This window comes from Humulus lupulus, chromosome 1, assembly GCF_963169125.1.
Source record: "Humulus lupulus chromosome 1, drHumLupu1.1, whole genome shotgun sequence".
Taxonomy (NCBI): Eukaryota; Viridiplantae; Streptophyta; class Magnoliopsida; order Rosales; family Cannabaceae; genus Humulus; species Humulus lupulus.
Genome location: NC_084793.1, coordinates 270,440,295 through 270,461,702, shown reverse-complemented (window position 1 = coordinate 270,461,702; position 21,408 = coordinate 270,440,295). Strand labels below are relative to the sequence as shown.

Below are 21,408 nucleotides of genomic sequence, written 5' to 3'. Positions count from 1 at the left end.
ATCTCCTGCAAGATGTGGGCCTCCGCAGATGGTGAGTAGGGTACCTGCCACAGGAGCTGGCTGTAAAGGTGGCGAGCGTTGGCGTGCAGGCATTGACTCATTGCCACCTTGAGCCTCTCACTGAGAACCTCCCGCGGCTCGTACATATCTTCTTAAATGTCCTTGTCTTATCAGGAACTCAATTTCGTCCTTCAGCTGGTTACACTCGTTAGTGTTGGGCCCGTAGTTTTTGTGAAAACGACTGAACTTTGTTGCATCTCTCTTGGAGATATATTTTCTTATAGGTGCGGGTCGTTTGTAGGGTACACTTGAGCTAGTCGCCTGGTAGACCTCGGCTCGGCTTTCAACAAGGGCAGTGTAGTTGGTGAATCTCGGTTCATACCGATTACCTTTGGGCCCGCTTTCCACCATTATCACCATTTCCATTCCCGTTGCCTTTTCCGTTGCCATTGGGCTCTGACTCGTTGACAGCTTTGGCGGGTTCTTCCTTGGGCCCCTTGTCTTTTGCTGGAAATTTCCCTTCGTTGGCAATCGCGTCCTTGAGCTTTATGTACCGATCAGCTCGATCTAAGAACTCCCGGGTACTTTTAACCCCATGCTTTATGAGGCTACTCCAGAGGGGTGAATGGCGCCTAACCCCAGCAGTTAGGGCCATCATCTTACCTTCATCGCCCACAGTCTTGGCTCCAGCTGCAACTCGCATGAAGCGTTGAACGTATTCCTTCAAGGGCTCTCCCTCTTTCTGGCGTATCTCGACCAGTTGGTTCGCCTCAGTGGGGTGCACACGACCCGCATAGAACTGTCCGTAAAACTCCTTCACGAACATCTCCCAAGATACTATAGTCGCAGGAGGGAACTTAAAGAACCATTCCTGGGCGGCATCAGAAAGTGTTGCTGGGAAGATTCTGCAGCTAGCGTCTTCAGAGACTTTCTTAATATCCATTTATATCTCAAACTTGTTGACATGAGATACTGGGTCTCCATACCCGTCAAAATTTGGCAGTTTTTGCATCTTGAACTTACTAGGGGTTTTAGCCACAGAAATCCTCTGTACGAAGGGGGTGCCTCTCCTCTGATCGTACTCAATGTGGGATGTTCGCCCCCCGACCAGCTGCTGCACAGCCTGGTTCAGGGCATCAATTTGAGCATGAACAGCTTCTGGGATTACTGGGGCCTCTGGTGCCGGGAGAATGTACTCATCATGCCTTTCTCGGCGGTCGTTAAGTACATCCCTCAAATCATCGTCTCTTTGCCGTTGTTCGTTGGCTCTGAGCTGACTAAAGACGTTATTCTGCCTAGGCTGCACCCTAGAGTTATGACCTGCAGGTCGGTCTTCTCTAGGTAGGGGGCTCCTACCTCCACCTCTCTCTTCATTCCTCCGACCAGCATTACCTCTGCCAGAGTCGGCTTCGTTGTGGCCGTGGCCATCTCTGAATCGTGGCTGGCTATGGTGCGACCGACTATTCCCTCTATTGTCTCCTTGGGCTGGAATTTCCCGAGCGTTAGGGGGAGGCCTGCGCTGGTCGGTGGGTCCCCGTGCATTGTTATGCCATGGGGGGCCCCTGACCGCAAAGCCTGTCTCTGAGTTTCTCCTGTTGGCAGAAGGACGCTGCCCCCTGCTCGGTGGATGCGGCTCTTCATCCCCTGGGCGTCTAGGGCTGCGGGGCAGTTGCCTGGCCCTATATTTCCTCGGGCGCGAGGGATTGCCTCGACCAGCCTGAGATGGAGGTTGCTGCTCAGGTAGGCATGGCAAAATGGGGTGGTGAGGCAGGGCGGGGCGGGGCTGCAACCCGATGGGGCATCTTTGCCCCGGTAAAAACGGGGCAGAATTCAGGGCAGGGTGCCGCCCCGCCCCGCTATGAATTCAAGCGGGGCGAGGCAGCCCCGCCCCCCTCGAATTTTTTTTTTCTATACTGAAACCTAATTCTCTCATGCTACTTATATACATAGTACGTAAAATTGACATTTTATATGTAGTTTAGAATATTTTTAATTCTATATAGACTAGAAAGAATTATAAATATTGAAAAATATGTTTTATATAATTCATCCTTATTTTTGTATTTATTTTGTAAATTTTAAAATAAAAAAATATATATAATATAATATTTGATGGTGTAGTTGATACCACCAAGTGTAAAATATAAATATTACAATAAAAAAATAATATTTAGGCTTAGGAAAAATTCTAAAATTATAATTTAATATTTCTAAAAAAAAGTTAAATGGGGCAAATGGGGCGGGGGAGACCCGCCCCGATTAAGCCGGGGCGGGGTGGGGCAAAATGTTTGCGGGGCGGGGCGGGGCAGACCCGCCCCATTTACATGCCTATGCTCAGGATCTCTAGGTGGGACATCATCCTAAGGCATAGGTGGCTGCTCCGGCCTCTGAGGGTTTACTGGCTGGAGCGAAGGACTAGGATTGGGACCCCTTTGAGGTGGCCCGTTTGGTGGTTGGTCTGGCTGGGAGGCTGGCGCAGCCTGATTCCTAGCCAGCTGGATGGCTGCTTCAAGGGTGGCCATGGCATCCCTCTGGCGACGATCCATCTCAGCCTGCCGCTCGCTCAGCTCCTAACGCTGGCATTCTATCTCCCTTTGCTGCGACGCCATTATATCGGCATCATTCTCTTGATTGGCCCTCAGAATGGCCAACTCATCCTGCAACACCCCAGTATTGCCTTCAGGGTTTTAGAATCTAACTCCTCCTCATCAAACTCCAAATGAGGTCCGTCCTCAGCCACATTTGGTGGAGGAGGCTGGGATGATGCAGCGGCAGCAGCCTGTCCAGTCTTCTTGGTAGTTTTTGCCATTATATTTTTTCACAACCTCTCAATGAAAGCACTAGAATATTGACCCTCGTTTTGGCCAACGACACGGAGTCAAATAAACGATAGGAAAATAGTACGATACTTGAGAATACAATCTAATGGAAAGTAAAGAACACCAAGAATTATAATGGTTCGGCCCCAGTGATTGGTAATGGCCTACGTCCACTTGATACTATTATTAATATTGAGCTTCAAAGGTGTGATCAAAGAACTAGGGTTCCTGAGTTTCACAGACCTTAAAAGGAGAAACAATACAGACGATGGATAATAGCAATACAAATCGAAAAAAGATCCAAAGATCCTAAAAAGATCCCCCCTTGAGCTATTTCTTGTATATTTATAGGCTCAAGGAGGGTTACATGAGTCAATTAATCATCTCTTTCCTTAATAAACGAATATTTAAGTTATAATGAGGAGATATTCTCGAACATCATTACAACTATACAAATTTATACATAAATAAACGGAGTATACGACCAGGCTGGTCGTGTATAAAACTTGAACTCTGCATATGGAAGTATCTCTGGTCGATAGGCGAGGTGGCAGAAATGCTAAGGATTAGTGTCTATGTATAGTTTTCGTTAATGGTCCAAAGTCTAGAGTAGTTGGGTCTTTACAATTTTAGACCATTAATAAAAGTGTACTTTTAGATTTATGACATTGAATGAATTTTTGGTTTGAAATTTATATTATGGTTGGAATGTTATGTTTTGGTATTCTCTCATTTGAGTCAATAGTTATGTAATTTTTAAAATATACATAACACGAGTGACATTTTAAAGTAATTTTTTAATTTTTCAATATATTTTTTAGCGACTAATTCTCGTTGTAGAGAGCAACAGTGATAGTTTTAAATTGTCGGCGTAGTCAGCAATAGTGATAGCTTTTAACTATCGGCATAGACAATAATATTTTTTAACTGCAATTGTAGCCAGCAATGGCGACATATAGGCAAATGCGATAGTTAGCCGACTGTCGTCGTTGCTCAATAACAACACTTAAAAACTTTCAGGAAAGCCCGGTTTTGTAGTAGTGTGAAAAATGATGAACTGTTATATGCAATAACTGAAAAAATTTAATGGATGAATTTGTTATTAGATTAGGTTTATGTTCTGGCCATTACTGCTCCAAAAATTATTTCGCATGTGAACAATGATGAATTTACACAAGCAATGCCCACTACTGTTTGATTTTGCTCGACTTGGGATTTTTAGGGCATTAGAGATTGGTCTGGCTATTGATGAGGAAAATGTATATGGTGTTCATATATAATAATGGAAGTATTTAGTTTGATTTTTTTAAATTAATTTAGATTTGGAGATAAATTTTAGGGTTTAATTTGTTTTATTTATGTTTAGGATTTAATTTTTTATTTGTTTTGATTCAGTTTTTTAAATGTTTTTTATTTTAAAATCAATTTAAATTCATTTTCTAAAATATTTATGAGTTGGACCAATCATGAAATGACATGTGTTGGTTCAGTCAGCGCCTAGCGGAGATCAATGGATAGAGACTGACGAAATTACTATTTTACTAACTTTGGGTACTTTTCCTACTAAAAAAAAATTGGGTCCGTGCCGCATACAAACCTCAAACTTTGGGTAGTTTTGCCGCAAATACCCCTTTAAAATATTACGTAATACATATAGAATGACTTCTAAGCACTAGGGGTGTTTATTGGATCACATATAATATTTTTAGGTCTATTTGATCTGATCCAATTATGCATTGGATGTTAGATTTTACAATTGATCCAATCCAATTAACTTTTCGCAACCGATTCGATCTAATTATTTATATGATTGGATCGGTTTTATCCATTGGATGTGTCCCTCCGCTTATATATTTGATTAAATTGGATCCATCCAATATTTTTTAGCTTTTATTTAGCTAAATTTGTTCAAATAATTCATAATATTATAAATATATAGAAAGACTAATTTGTTCAAAATGATACAATACTATACAAATACAACATATATTATAAGCATAATCATAAATAAATAAATAAATATATCTTAAAAATATTTATGTATATATACAATTGGATCAGTTTGGTTGTATTAGTTTTTTGCATATATCATACAACAACCTATCTGATCTAATTTAGATCATCAATATTTGATTTGATCTGATCCAATCATAATTAGAAATCCAAATTTTGGCGATCAGTTCAAATTTTGTTTTATTTTAATCTATGTAAAAATTGAATAAAAACAAAATCAATTTATTATAAAAACAATAAGGATAAAATTGAAATAAATTTATCTTATATGTAATATTTAATGATGTATAAAAAGTTTGGGGAAAATTTTCAAATTAGGAGAACTAGTATGGAGTAAAACAAGATTAATTTTATTATTTAGGACGTATTTGAACACGATTTAAAAAAGAGTAATGATATGTGCACCTAAAATATGTATCTAAATATTACACACAGTGACATGCATGACAATTTAACCTAGCAAATCACATTTACTAAAACTGACATCTACTGTTTTAAAAAATAGTATAATATTTGAGATCATATTGTGTGCAAAACACATGGGCTCCTTGGCAAAATAATCTATTTTTATAATGCAATTTGCATTTTGGCCTACTTTAAATAGTTTTTAGTTAAATTACCTCTTTTATTAATGAATATTTTATATTACCCATTTTACTCTTAAAATAAAGTAATAATAAACTAAAACAAAAATCCTAAACTACTATCATCTTCTTCCTCACTCCTCTCACTCATCCACAATTAGACACCCTTATCACACCGTCGCTGCCACTACCCATCACAGACTTGCACTCACGTCTCTCTACAAATATGATCACCACTCACATTCTCAAATATTTAAAAGATTCTTTTATATAGGTTTTTATTAAAAATGAGATTTGATATTATTTTTTTGTAGATTAAAAATGTAAAATAATTTTATTTTAGGGTTTCGTTTTATTTTAGTGTTATTTTATTTTAAGAACAAAATATGTAATAATAAAGTTTCATTAATAAAAAATGTGTCATTTAGCTAAATATATATATATATATAGAAAGTAAACAAAAATGCAAATTGCAATATAAAATTAAGTTATTTTAGCCAATTATTCCAAAAAAAAATCTACCGTCCGGGACTGCAGATTTTTTTTCGGCAAACACAAGCGCAAATTGAGTAATTGTTCTAACTTTTACTTAATGCTAAGCCAATGCGTCAGCCATGACGTCAGCACAGGCTAAATAGCACATGATATTGTACGCTGTAATCCTTCTGTTACGTACTCCATTTCCTATAAAATATATAAGCACTCATTACCACAATGGCCAAGCAATTATAGTATTGTTCTTTTTCTCTCTCTTCTATTAATTGTAACAGTCATCTTTCTCCTTTAGTATTCCTCATTATTTGTAATCTTCTTTACATAGTCACTCAGTACTTGCTTTTTCTCAGAAAGAAACCAAACAAACATACAATAGAAGAAGCTTGATCGAACTAAAATGGCCAAGTCCTACGAAGAAGAGCACCCCAAGAAGGCTTTTGGTTGGGCTGCTAGAGATTCATCTGGAGTCCTCTCTCCCTTCCATTTCTCAAGAAGGTTTTCTTTTGTTTTATTTTAAGTTTTATTCGTTTGTGGGCACTTTTCTAGATCTCTAGTAGTAGTCATAACACAAGAAAATAGTTAGATAAAGCTGTGTGTAATTGTGTGTTTGCCTGCAGAGAAAACGGAGAGAAAGATGTTACGTTTAAAGTGATGTACTGTGGGATATGCCACTCCGACTTGCATATGCTCAAGAATGAATGGGGCGTTTCCACATATCCTCTCGTGCCTGGGTATGTCTCTAGACGCATATGATCTATATATATGTATAGATATAGATATAGATATATATATTTCTATATGATTTTTTTTATAAAAAGAAAATTCATGACTAGTATTTATTTGTTATAGCATTCCCAAGATCTACTCTATCTTTTAAAATTTAAAACACTACTTTTTTTTTATTTTACCAACAATTTTTACATATCATGACCATAAAGCTTCTCTAAATTTTCTATACATTATTTATATATTGTATTTTTTAATACTTTTTATCAATTAAAATAAGAAAAAATAATGAAAAGTAAGAAAATAATAATAAAACAAATGACGGAGAGATAAAGGAAGAAAAAGAAAAAATATATATATTTGAAGAAGCACTAAAAACTTGAAAAGTCTCTCTGCATTTAGCTAAAGAAATTAGGTGAAATAGATTAAAGGTAAAATACATATACATTTAGCTCATTTTATGAAAGGTGCTTAATTGATGATTTCTTAAAAAAATATAGCTAAATAGCTATTTTACATCCACTGCTGGAATGCTCTTAAGGATATGAACCTTTAACTTTTTGTTTGGACATTTGATTTTAAGAGAATTTTTTTTTAAAAGAATTTTATTTTATCATGTTTGTATTTAAAATAAAAATTAAAAACAATCTAGAAAAATTAATATTTTTGTTTACATAAGAAAAATCAAAACTGTAGTATAATTTTTGCTTTGTGTAATGTTCAATCAGGACTTGAAGTTATGGGGGGAAAATTGTGTAGTATCTTCATCTTATTTTTTGTTTTGTTATTATTTTTAATATTTTTTTCTTTGAAGTAATTTGTGGTCGGCTTTGGTTGGGTAAAATGGCTCTTGCTTTGCTCATCATTAAAATGATGCTATATTCAGGCAATATTATTGTGTTTCCTTTAGTTGTTTCAAATAAATAAAAAATCCAGCAAACTCAGTTGCTTCGAGGATATCGACCCATGGTAACTTGTGACAACAAGGAGTAGTTATTATTATTTTTTAACTAAAGTTGTGTTTGAAAATTAATGTGTAATTAGAATAGGACTCTAAACTTCACTGGTTGCTTAAAATGCCTAAATCATCTAAAAATATCTCTCATCCAAAATTATAATAGGGGCTACCACATTGGTTGTTGAAATATCCAAATCATTCCAAAATATAATTTTTTTATTTTCTCTTTCATCTATATTACTTTTTGGTAATTTTTTCCATAAAAATAATTGAATACTAAGTCACTACAAAAGTTGTCAATTATAGTCCCACATATTATTATTTAATATATTATTTTGTAATTATAAATATTATCATACTAAATTTTTTAAATTCATATATTAATATAAATAAATATTACATGAAATTTAAATTAGAAGAAATTTAAAAGAGCTTATAAAATGACATAATCATAATTAATTAATATAACATAATTAAAAAAAGCTAATTAAAAATATTTTCCAAATTTTGACCATATGTGTTCTACCAAATCTGTTTGAAGATTGCGATGAATGTTTCTGTCACGAATATCAACATTTCTTTAAAGCATTGTTGGGAAGTCAGAAATAGGTTCATGCAATACTTTAGTTGCATTGAGAATATTGAAAAATTGGATTTTGGAAATTACTAGAGGGAGTATTTTAAAAATTTTGATTGAAATGAGAATATTAAAAATTTGGATTTGGTATGCGGAGAAAATAATGAATTTTTGAAAAATTTGAGAATATTAAAAATTTGGATTTTGGGAGTTGGTATTTGGAGAATTTTAGGAATCCATTGGTAAGAAAAGAAATTTTGTGATATTGATAATTTGGAAGAAGAATGTATGTAATAGTATCAAAATTGAATGAAATAAATTAGTATTTATAAAAAAAAAAAAAAAATTATGTATCAAACGATTATAAATATACTGTAATAAATTAAAATATTTTGTTATATATGTGAAAAGTTATATTTATATATAAGTATTGTTGCCTCACAGAGGCAGCAATGCCTTAATTTTGTTGTGACAACAAGCCTAAAATTTTTATTTTCTTTAATATATTATACCAATTCTCATATCCTCTTAAGAATCAGAAAAAGATAATTGAGATTTTTCAATTATCCTCCAATTATATAATTGTAATGTAATTATTTATATTATAAGATAAGCGTTTGACTTAATAAATATATATGTAAGTCTTATTAGTGGGGCTCTCAGTGTTCTTGACCCGTAAATAGTTTTCGGTGCGATTTTTTTTTATAATCGTGTATATTGTAACTATTTAGAGCATCTTGTAAATTTTCAGAAAATTCTGAATAGTTTACAGTACTTAAAATTAAGTTCAAACATGTTGCTTTCTACGTGCATAAAAAAATTTAGTTACGCGTGCAACAACATGTTTGAACTTAATTTTCGGTACTGTAAATTATTCATAATTTTTTGAAAATTTGCAGGAAGTTCTAAATAGCTACAATATACACAGTCATAAAAAAATTGTACTGAAAACTGTTCAAGAATCGAGTACCCTGAAAGTTCTCCTAGTAAGACTTAAACCGAAGACACATAATATTAAAAGCAATTTAGATCTAGAACATATTGGTTGAGTGTAACTCTGATAGAATGGTGAAATGAAAAGGTGTCATCTTTTTATTTGTTGGAGAGAACTCATTTTTGGTGAGTAGGGAATATCTAGGCTGTTAAAGAGAGACATGATTAATTGTGTGGTCATCTTTTCCAGTAAAAGCATACGAACGACACCATAAAATTAAAAGACAGTGAATTATATCTCTTCTTGGTAAAAAAATACTAAAATTCAGCTCCAACAGAAAATATAAAATAAAATACATATGCACTATTCCTTAGCTACACGTATATTTTACATATGTATTTTTTTTATTAATTTCTCACTCTTTTTTTTATATTATATATTTTTATTTTTATGAATAAAAATTATTAAAAATATAATATTTAATTGAGGTAAAAAAATTGTTTTATGGTGTAATGTAAATATTAAAGAAAAAATAAAAAAAATGTATTGGTGAAATATTTGAAAAGATAGTAGAATATTTTTAACAAAAAATAATAAATAAACAAAAATAAAATTAAAAGTAAATGCTTTTTATTTCCTTATTCATTTTCATACAGTCTTATCAACTACAGATATAACAACTCGTATTGATTAATTGATAAATATCCTTTTTTTTAATAATTAAAAATTGTGATAAGAATTGGGTATTTTGAATCACGATAAAAAAATAAACAAACATGATTGCAGGCACGAGATAGTTGGAATGGTAACAGAGGTGGGAAGCAAAGTGCAGAAATTCAAAGTTGGTGACAAAGTTGGCGTGGGGTGCATGGTGGGCTCCTGTGGCTCATGCGATAGTTGTGCTAATGATCTAGAGAATTACTGCCCAAAGATGATCCTCACATATGCCGCCAAATACCACGACGGAACCACCACCTACGGAGGCTACTCCGATATCATGGTGGCCGACGAGCATTTCATCGTTCGCATTCCCGATAGCCTACCTCTTGACGCTGCTGCTCCTCTCCTCTGCGCTGGGATTACAGTCTACAGTCCCTTGAAATACTATGGACTCGATAAGCCTGGTCTTCATGTGGGGATCGTTGGTCTAGGTGGGCTGGGCCATGTCGCTGTGAAATTTGCCAAGGCTCTTGGGACTAAGGTCACAGTCATCAGTACCTCTCCGAACAAGAAGCAAGAAGCTATTGAACACCTTGGTGCCGACTCATTTTTGGTCAGCCGTGACCAAGAACAGGTCCAGGTATGAGTAATTGTTTATTACATTTAAGGGTAATGTAATTTTGTGCTATAGGTTTCTGATCATTAAAATGTATGTGTTGTTCTTGTTTGGATTGAGAAGGCTGCCAATGGAACCATGGATGGTATTATTGACACAGTTTCTGCTGTTCATCCTCTATTGCCTTTAATTGGTCTTTTGAAGCCTCATGGAAAGCTCGTTATGGTTGGTGCTCCGGAGAAACCACTTGAACTGCCAGCTTTTTCTTTGATATTGGGTGAGTTTATCTATGCCATTTTTATTTAATAATGTTTTGCCTATCTTTTTGTGTACTAAACAACATTATTGATATGTTGTAATTGAATAGGAAGAAAGATAGTAGGTGGAAGTTCCATTGGAGGGATGAAAGAAACACAAGAAATGATTGACGTTGCAGCCAAGCACAACATAACAGCTGATATTGAGGTTATTCCTATTGATTACGTGAACACAGCAACGGAACGCCTTTTAAAAGCAGATGTCAGATACCGATTTGTGATCGACATTGCAAACACAATGAAGCCAACTAGCTCTTATGATTAATATTTATATATATTTGTTTCGATTTCTATAATATACAGTGCTCAATGCTCAATTATGTGTGCGAATCATTGAAACAAAAGCTAGTTTATGTAAGGTGCCGTCATTTTGGTTTTTGGAACTTTTCTTGGTATTTCGATAAACATAGAATAAAACTGTACATTTTGGGTAAGTTTGTTATCCATTATTATCTCTTATTGTATTATAATTAATTGTGTTTTATATAGAATATATTTATATAGTAATATATTTGGTATTGACTTTTACTAAAATATTATGTATTTATAAGTAAATACAAGTCAATACCAAATATTTTACTGTATAAAAATATACTATAAAACATAATTTATTATAATACAATACAACCTAATACAACACATCATACAGATGGACACTACTATTTCTGTAACGTCCCAAAATTCTTAATAAGGCATAGTACCTAGATTAGGGGCCAAGAGGGCATTATTGGAATATTATGTATTTATATATGAATTAATTGAATATTTATGTGATTATGTGAATTGCATGGGTTATATCATTATATGATTGATTAAGTATGTTTACGTGTATTAAATGTGTGAAACAGACCCGCTTTTATTTAAAGGGACATATTTTGTAATTTTGACTCACTGAGGGTAAGGTGATTAAATGATATTATATAATTGAGACTATATTATTATGTAAATATATTTGAGATATTCGGCAAGAGTCGGCCATTTTGAGCATGATAGTGGTTTAGTCACAACGGAGGATTTTACCTGGCTCGGGGTGAGCAAATGGGTATTTTGGCAATTCAGTGAGTTAACGGGATTCATTAGAGTATGGGTCGCATTTTGGAAAAAATAGTGAAATTCTGATTTTTGCGGAATTAATTGGGAATATAAGTATAATGTGAGACGAGAGTGTAAATGATGATTTTTCCCTTGAGGGGCGTTGAGAGGAAAGGGTTGCCTTAGGGGCGTTTTGGTTATTTGGACCCTTGACTTAAGTGAGCCCAGTTGAGTTTATCAACTCAGAACCACACAATCTCTCTCTCTCTCTCTCTCTCTCTCTCTCTCTCTCTCTTTGTATTTTGAAGAGAATTTTTTATTCCAAAGCTTGGGAGAAACTTGCTAAGGGATTTAGGAGATTTTGGGGAAAGTTTGGAAGCTCTAAAGCTTAGGGAAACAGTTGGGATTCAAATTTTATCAAAGGCAATTACAAATTTTGAGTTTTAGTTTTTGGTTTTTATAATTTTTGAATTTTTATTGAGATTCTAAGTTTAAGGGAGTTATGATTGAGTTTTAAGGTTGGTTTTGATATTACTGAGGTGTTGAGATCATTATTATGGTCGAAATTGGTTAAAATCGTGTGTTCGGGACGATTTTGGATAGGTTTGCGATTCTTAAAATCGTTGGTTTTCTGGGTTCGCAATTCGCGTCGCGACCCTCATGAATTGAGTGAGACAGGGAGATGCCTCAAAGCGCCTTAGCATTACGATCCTAGGTAGGTTGCGCCACGACGCGTGCTCTGTGGTTTTGAGCTCGGGGCTTTCTGACTTGTTGCGTCGCGACCCTTAGTGGGGGCCGTCGCAGCTCTGATTAGGAAAAAAAATTAGAAATTAGGTTTCGTGTTATGGGAACCCAAACCTAAGGGCTCGAGAATGGTTATACTACTCAGGTTTATAGAATTCTGGGTCCTGGATGCTAGGACTCAGTCCAGAAGCATTTATTAGTTCGTTTCTTGAGAGTTATTCCTTGTTATGGTTGTGACTAGGGTGATTAGTTAGGCTCAGGAGGAAAGGACCGTACTCGAGGTCATCATGTGTTATTCACTCAGGACCTGAGGTAAGAAAATTGCACCAAGACTGTAGTTAGGTCTTGGGCCCCAGTTATTGAACATGGATGTAATCGTGCTTAGAATGTTTTGTTAAACATGTTTATTGCGTTGTGCATACCAGTGTTAAATGATGACTGTCCATCTGATATATCTAATTGAAAGGCTCAACTTATAATTCAAGGGCGACAACAACATGTTGAATGCACGGCGATGTCGTTATCTATCATATCTGATTGAAAAGCTCATCTTATAAGTCGAGGGCAGCAACAACATGATGAACGCAAGGCGATGTCATTATCTGTCATATCTGATTGAAAGGCTCGACTTATAAGTCGAGGGCAACAACAACGTGCTAAATGCAAGCCGATGTCATTATCTGTTATATCTGATTAAAAGGCTCTGCTTATAAGTTAATGATTTATCTATTGTATCTTATTAAATGCTCGGCTAATTAGTCGAGGGTATATCTGGTTAAAAGGCTCGACTTATAAGTCGAGGGTTTCCAAGGCTCAGTTTATAAGTCGAGGGTTTAAAGGCTCGGATTATGTATCGAGGGCAGCAATTGCGTGCAGATTGCCGATCGATGTAGTGAAGCTAACCTAGAAGAGTGATATACGCTTGAATAGCCCTATGGCCGCCTGAAATATAAAGCGCTAGGTATGCTTGGCCAGTCCTAAGGCTGGTTATACAGAGAATTGGGCAATGGACCCTGATGTGTCTCTATAGTCACTTATTTTGATTGAATGCATGTGTGAGTAGGGTTATTACTACTAGGCGTGCTAATTATGATTTTGTGATTTGATGATTTATTGCTTACGAGCATGATTATATTTTCTTCCTGGGCCTCGGCTCACGAGTGCCAAATGGTGCTTGTAAATGAAAAGAAATTATGGACCAACCATTAGTTGGAGAGCTTCAGTGGCAGGGTGTACATATGTGACTTGCTTGACCGCTACGAATGAGGGTATCCATTGGAACTAGGGCTGGACCCTTATTTTTCCACTTAGGTCGGCATTTGTATTCATTTGGAGTCTGTAACAATTTTAAACTTTGTTGGGATCCTATGTATCGAACTCAACCTCTTTTTTAATGGAATGGTTGACTTTTGACCAAAATGTTTAGTACCTAAACCTAGTGTTAGTTTCAATTACATGTTTTAAGTCCAAATGACTTGTTTAGCAAGTTAAGTATTATTTTAATTACACAGTGTAATAGTCTTGGATTAGGAGGACGTTACAAATTGGTATTGGGCATGTCACTACAACAATTAATGTTAGTTGCGGCGTAGCTATTAGCGGCGGGTACAGTCCGCCGCTATTATACAGGGTATTAGCGGCAGACTAGGGGGTCCGCCGCTAATTAGGTGTGATTATTTAAAAGATATATAATAATATGTATTAGCGGCGGACTGCCCATTATTAGTGACGGGTAGTCCGCCGCTAATACAACAGATGAAAATGCCCCGGAAACAAACGGTTTATTTTTTTAAAGTGTTATTAGCGGCGGATAATCACCTTTTTTTAGAGGCGGATATCCGCCGCTAATAGTATTAGCGATGGAGAATCTCATTTATTAGCGGCGGAGTATCCGCCGCTAATACCATTATTAGCGACGGGCTATAGTAATAGCGGCGGTCCCCCGCCGCTAATGATTATGTAGAGGTTAAAAATTGCACCGCACCTTTCTTCTTCGCGTATGTTCTCTTCTCTTGCCTTCTCCGTCTTCTCCTGCCTTCGCACAGCTTCTCCGCATCGCACCGAGCAGGTTCGTACCAGATCTCTCTCACTTTCTCTATTCCGCCTCTTAAACGCTACATTGAGAGTATTCTAACAATCTATTTCGTTGCAGACCGAGAAGGCGTTTCTTAAGCAACCCAAGGTGTTTCTAAGGTATATTGTAGAACAAAAAGAAACATTTTTTGTCTATATTTATGTATTCAAGTTTGTACATTTATATTTTAGTTTTTTTTTTTTTATATAATCAATATTTCAGCTCCAAGAAATCTTCCAAGGGGAAGAGACCTGGAAAGGGAGGGAATCGTTTCTGGAAGAGCGTTGGATTGGGTTTTAAGACCCCAGGGAAGCCATTGATGGTATTCTTTCTCTGTACACATTTATAATTAAATATGTAAATGCACTTACTTGTTTTTCTTTCGGCATATATTTTGTTTAAATCTGTATTTAGTGTTTACTTTTTTTTCCGTCGGCATATATAAGCTTAAATGTTATTCTCTTTATGTATATTCCCTTTTATAATTTGTCTAAATAGTGCAAGTTGTAAAATGGTTTGGCAGTGACTTTTGTATTCTCTGTTTTGGCAGTGACTTTGGTTTTGGTTTTGTCAGTGAATTTTGTGATTAGTCTTGGTGGCTATCATTTTCGGATTACACTTGGTGTCATTTTCAGAGGTATTTTTCTATGATATATGTTGATATCGATATTTTGGACTACTCTCATTGATGTATTTTGATTTTAGATTTTATATTTGGTACTTTGTTGCTGAATTGTTGTTACTTGTTAGTATTTTTTAATGATGAATCTGTCATTTTGCATTGTGTGGACAATTCTCTGTTTTGGCTTTGTGTTCCTAGTCTCTCTTTAATTGAAATAGTTTTTTTAATGTTCATAATGCTCTATGTTTGTTTGGATTTATTGAAAATTTAGAAGGCTTCTTTACAAAAACAATATCACATATTTCTAAAACATTTTTTTTTAATTTGGTATTTTATTTACCTCATTTTAAAATCGAAAAAAATTTATGTCACATTTCTTGTGGTTAATGTTTAAAGTCCATCATTATTAAAAAAAAAAAATTTGCTTTTGAAATAAAAACTTTAGCAAAAAGACTAATATTTGGGAGGATTGACACAAAGATTTTAGATTTTGTCCCCTACTACCTGAAAAAAAAAAAACTCTTGCATTGAACATGTTTCACAAAAATAGAACAATAATTCATTTGTAAAAATTGAACAAAAAAATTAATTAGTAGTTAATTAGAAGTTAATTTATTTTCTCTATCCCGGTATGCTTGTGATTGATGGTTGTTGACTACAACCATCAATTACCGGGATATTGGCACAGAAATGATAAGTTTAAAATATTATTAATAAAATATTGAATGATAAATATTAATAAAATTTATCTAATTATTTAAAAAAATAAATTAGTCTAAAAGTCAAATAATAATTAATTTGTAAAATTATTATTATTATAACAAATTAAAAAAATTATGAATAAATAATAATTTATTTTTAATTATTTTTTATTAATTTAATTAATTAAATAATAAAAGTTTGATATAATATTATCAAATTAAATAATTTAATTTAATTTATTCATTGAATAACATTATCTAATATTAAATAGTTATAAATTACATGAATATAGAAATTGATAATTATATTTAATAAAAATTTAAAAAATTAAGAATAAATAATTATATAAATAATAATTTATTTGTTGACTAATTTTTAATAATTTATTTAATTAAATAATAAAAGTTTGACATAATATTATCTAATTAAATAATTTAATTTAATTTGTTTATTGAATAACATTATCTAATATTAAATAGTTATAAATTACATGAATATATAAATTGATAATTATATTTAATAAAAGTTTAAAAAATTAAGAATAAATAATTATATAAAGAATAATTTATTTTTTGACTAATTTTTAATAATTTAATTAATTAAATAATAAAATTTTGAAATAATATTATCTAATGAAATAATTTAATTTAATTTGTTTATTGAATAACATTATCTAATATTAAATAGTTATAAATTACATGAATATAGAAATTGATAATTATATTTAATAAAAGTTTAAAAAATTAAGAATAAATAATTATATAAATAATAATTTATTTTTTGACTAATTTTTAATAATTTAATTAATTAAATAACATTATCTAATAAAACATCATAAAATAGCATAAGATATTATAATATTGCATAAGATTTCAAAAATGATAACAAATCTTCTTTGTTATCCATTTCCATTTACATTACTAAAACTCACACTCTTATAACACTTTAGATGGCGATTGACAAGACTTGGACAACATTGAGAAATCGTGGTTGTCAAGAATATTGGAATGGTCTGCAAGCTTTTTTGAGGATGGCGTCGAAACATAAAGATTCTGATGGAAGAATTAGGTGCTCGTGTGTGAGATGCAATAATAATAGATTTGAATCTTTAGATGTAGTTCGGGCACACGTATTTGATAGGGGTTTTCATCAAGCTTATGATAAGTGGATTTTTCATGGTGAGGTGGAAGAAATTATTGCTGATGAGGTGGTTGATGAGATGATTCATGTTGTGGAAGACTTCCTTTTACCGACAACTGAAGAAGTAGAAAGGGATCCCAGTGGGAGTCAGTATTATGACGAGTTATTTGAGGAGATTGAAGCGGAGTTGTATCCTGGATGTGATTGGATTTCATCCCTGAACTTTTTAGCAAAGTTATTGCATCTAAAAGTTAGAGGGAAGATGCCTAACAACATATTTGATGAATTGCTGAAGTTGTTAAAGCTTGCATTTCCTAAGGAAAACAAAATCCCCGGATCGTACTACGAGGCGAAAAAGAGATTGAAAAAATTAGGGTTAGGATACGAGTCCATTCATGTGTGTCAGTATGATTGCTGCTTATTTTACAATGAGCATGCATCTAAAGAGACATGTCCAGTATGCGAAAGTAGTAGATGGATTACTTCCGAAATGACGAAAGGAAAAAAAGTGCCACACAAGGTGATGCGTTACTTTCCGTTTACCCCTCGGTTGAAAAGATTATACAGTTCAAGGATTACAGCAAAACACATGATATGGCATCACGCCGGGAAATCAAAAGATGAAGGGGTGATGCGACACCCGGTGGACGGCTCTGTGTGGAAGGATTTTGATGCCAAGCATCCTGATTTTTCAAGGGATCCCAGAAATGTTCGTCTGGGCTTAGCTGCTAATGGATTTAATCCATTTGGCAACATGAACCTTGCATACAGCATGTGGCTTGTGGTGTTGGCAAACTATAATCTGCCACCTTGGTTGTGCATGAAAGACAATTATTTCATGTTGACCCTCCTTATTCCTGAGCCAAAATCACCCGGTAAGGACATGGATGTATTTCTGAGACCATTGGTGGATGAGTTGAAGGATCTGTGGGTTAACGGAGTTGATACAAGAGATAGTACGACCAACAGGATGTTCAAGATGCGGGCAGCCCTTTTGTGGACAGTGAACGATTTTCCAGCTCGCAGTAGTTTGTCTGGATGGAGTGGTCAGGGATCAAAGCTTGACCTACGTGTAATGAGGACACAACTTCCATCCGAGTGATCGGTAAGACATCTTACGTTGGTCATAGAAGATTCTTGCCAAGTACTCATTGAATGAGAAGAGACAAAGAGTTCGATGGAGAAGTTGAGAGAAGACGTCCTCCGAGACGGTTTACCTGTGAGGATATACTAGAACAAGTTAATGCTCTTGCAGCGCAAGTTCCAGGAAAACATGTCCAGTTTGGGGGTGTGAAACGTAAAAGAGGAGTAGATGAAGGTAATTGGAGGAAAAAAAGTATTTTTTACGAGCTTGAGTATTGGTGTACAAACAAATTAAAACACAATATAGATGTCATGCATGTTGAGAAGAATGTGTGTGATAGTCTCCTTGGCACCATCTTAGACAATAATAAATCTAAAGACACCACTAATGCCAGACATGATTTGAAAAAGATGGGTGTGAGAGAATCATTGTAGAATTATGAAGATGAGAATGGGAAGCTGATGAAGCCGCACGCTCCTTATGTGTTAACTCTGGCGCAGAGGCAACAGTTTTGTCAGTTTATAAAAGGAGTTAGATTTCCAGATGGCTTTTGTTCAAATTTGAAGAAGAAAGTGTCCGAGAATGATACAAATATTCTTGGGTTGAAGTCACACGATTGTCATGTGATAATGCAACGATTACTTTCTCTTGGTGTTCGCAAGTTTCTTCCAAAATCTATATCGACCACTATTGCAGAATTGTGCAATTTCTTCAGGAAAATATGTTCGAGAACTTTAAATGTTAAAGATATGGAGGAAGCACAAAATGGTCTTATTTAGATATTGTGCAAGATGGAGTTAATTTTTCCTCCAGCTTTTTTTGACATAATTATTCATTTGGTATTACATTTGCCAGAAGAAGCAATATTGGGTGGCCCGGTATTTATGAGGTGGATGTATCCTTTTGAAAGATACATGAAAAAATTAAAGAATTATGTGGGAAATAAAGCTCGCCCTGAAGGGTCGATCGCCGAAGGCTATGTTGCAGATGAGGCTTTGACCTTTTGTTCAATGTATTTCAAAGACATTGAAACAAGATTTAACCATCTTGATCGAAATGAAGATGCAACTTATATCCCACGAAATCTTACAGTTTTCCAATCTCAATGTCGTCCACTCACAAAGGGAACTTTGAAGACTCTCGATCATAATACTCGTGAAATAGCTGAGTGGTTCATACTTGAGAATTCTCCTGAAATTGAGCCTTATTTAGAGTAAGTTTATTCTCTTATAAATTAGAACATGTGTGGTTATTATTAGTTTTTTGTTATCAAGAATCGTAACACTATTCTAATTAACAGCGAACACCTACAAGAGATTAAACAAAAATACCCAGATGGTGATCATGATCGTTTGCATAGGAAAAATTTTCGTTTGTGGTTTCATAAAAAGGTAGCTTTGAACTTTGAACAATGATTTTATTAATGGTATATTTTGTGAATCTAATATCATTTTATGTATTTAGATATATGACTTGCGCAAGCTTGGGTCTTTGGAAAATGGTGATGAACTGTTAGCTTTAGCATCTGGATCAGATCATTTGTCAACCTTTTACCAAGGTTGTATAGTCAATGGTGTTCGATTTATTGCACACGATCGAGACAAAAAGCGCACCACACAGAATAGTGGAGTGTCTGTTGCCAGAACATAAGGTTTTAATTATTACGGCACGCTTGAACAAGTAGTGATACTTTCTTTCACTGGTGCATATTCAGTGGCATTATTTCAGTGCAAATGGTTTAATACAAATCCAAGAATGAAGAAAACAGTCATTGAAAATAATATCACCAGCATAAACGTCAATGGTGAATGGTACAAAGATGAGTCGTACATACTTGCTACTCAAGCTAAGCAAGTTTTCTATCTCAATGATTTACTTAGAGGTCGTGATTGGAAAGTTGTAGAAGATGTGAATCATCGACAGATTTGGGACATTAAGGACAATTCTGATGAGGTTAATGATGTTATTGATATTGTACATGAAACAAGTTCATCAAATTTTGTGTTGACTGTGGACCTCGGAGAGTTGATTATGCAATCTGATCAACCTGCTGCATATGTTGGAGCTGTTGAAGAGGGTGACGACGAAGCTGATATGTCAGAACATGAGGACGTTGCAGATGCAGAAGATGAATTGTTTGTTGAGCTTTGTGAAGATGAAAATGTGTCTCCGATTACTGATGGAAATGATAGTGATTACTCTGTTTAGTTTTTTCTATTTGTGTAACAGAACTATGTATTTAAATATAATGAAGTTTTTTTTTTTGTAATTATAATATAAGATATTTGAGCTTTGTGAAGATGAAAATGTGTCTCCGATTACTGATGGAAATGATAGTGATTACTCTGTTTAGTTTTTTCTATTTGTGTAACAGAACTATGTATTTAAATATAATAAAGTTTTTTTTTGTAATTATAATATAAGATATTTGAGCTTTGTGAAGATGAAAATGTGTCTCTGATTACTGATGGAAATGATAGTGATTACTCTGTTTAGTTTTTTCTATTTGTGTAACATAACTATATATTTAAATATAATGAAGTTTTTTTTTTGTAATTATTATTATTATGAATTCAATGTGATATACTTCTACGTTAATGCTAATTACTAACTAATAAATTTTAAACTGAACTATAATGTCAGCTGATATAGCTACTTATCATGGCGGAGATGGTGGGGGTCAAGATCCGCCAGATCCTTCTAGGGTACCATCATCTTGCGAGTCAGGTTAAATATTGCATATCAAAATTATTTTTAGAAATTATATTGTTAGATAAATATTACATCAATACTAATACTGATTATTGTTAATAAATTTTAAAGCCCCGCCGACGAGAAGAAAAGGTCGTGGCCTTACTAGTAATAATGTTCTTGAAGAACAAAGGAAAAAAGCTGGGAAACCATTGAATCTAGAGCTTGATCCTGTGACCAACAAAGTGGTTGGGCAGGAGGATCAAGCTTTTATTCGCATGTTGGGCACTCTAGTTTCCATTTTGTGTCCGGGCCATTATTTGGATTTTGCTGATGTACCTCAACAATTTAAGGATCAAGTGCTTGATCATATGAGGGTAAAAAAATTACAAATCTTGTACTTTTCATTATTTAATTCCATTATTTACAAAGTTATCTAATATTTTTTTTCTTAATGCAGTATTACTATAATATAGACGGTCATCCACAATGTGAGTCAGTTCTCGCAACTGTCAACAAGGAGATGGGGGAAATATATCGCGAGAGAAAGAACTATAGACATAGACACTTCAAAAATCATTATGCTGGACCAGAAGATTTGGAGAATGTCCTCTCTAAGT

The 21,408-nt window shown here is 34.2% G+C and overlaps 1 protein-coding gene across 1 annotated transcript; it reads left to right on the top strand.

Annotated features, from left to right (window-relative positions):
• The first annotated feature begins 6,159 nt into the window (after positions 1–6,159).
• On the top strand, positions 6,160–11,482 carry LOC133806656 (probable mannitol dehydrogenase). Its single transcript, XM_062244752.1, has 5 exons — positions 6,160–6,406; positions 6,529–6,642; positions 9,893–10,406; positions 10,506–10,659; positions 10,750–11,482. The coding sequence occupies exons 1-5, from the start codon at positions 6,309–6,311 to the stop codon at positions 10,962–10,964; spliced, it is 1,095 nt and encodes a 364-aa protein (XP_062100736.1). The 5' UTR covers positions 6,160–6,308; the 3' UTR covers positions 10,965–11,482.
• The last annotated feature ends 9,926 nt before the right edge of the window (positions 11,483–21,408 follow it).

Coding starts and splice junctions, on each gene's coding strand:
- LOC133806656 (XM_062244752.1), top strand. CDS start 6,309: ATGGCCAAGTCCTACGAAGAAGAGCACCCCAAGAAGGCTTTTGGTTGG. Junction 6,643..9,892: donor ACATATCCTCTCGTGCCTGG/GTATGTCTCTAG, acceptor ACATGATTGCAG/GCACGAGATAGTTGGAATGG. Junction 10,660..10,749: donor AGCTTTTTCTTTGATATTGG/GTGAGTTTATCT, acceptor GTAATTGAATAG/GAAGAAAGATAGTAGGTGGA.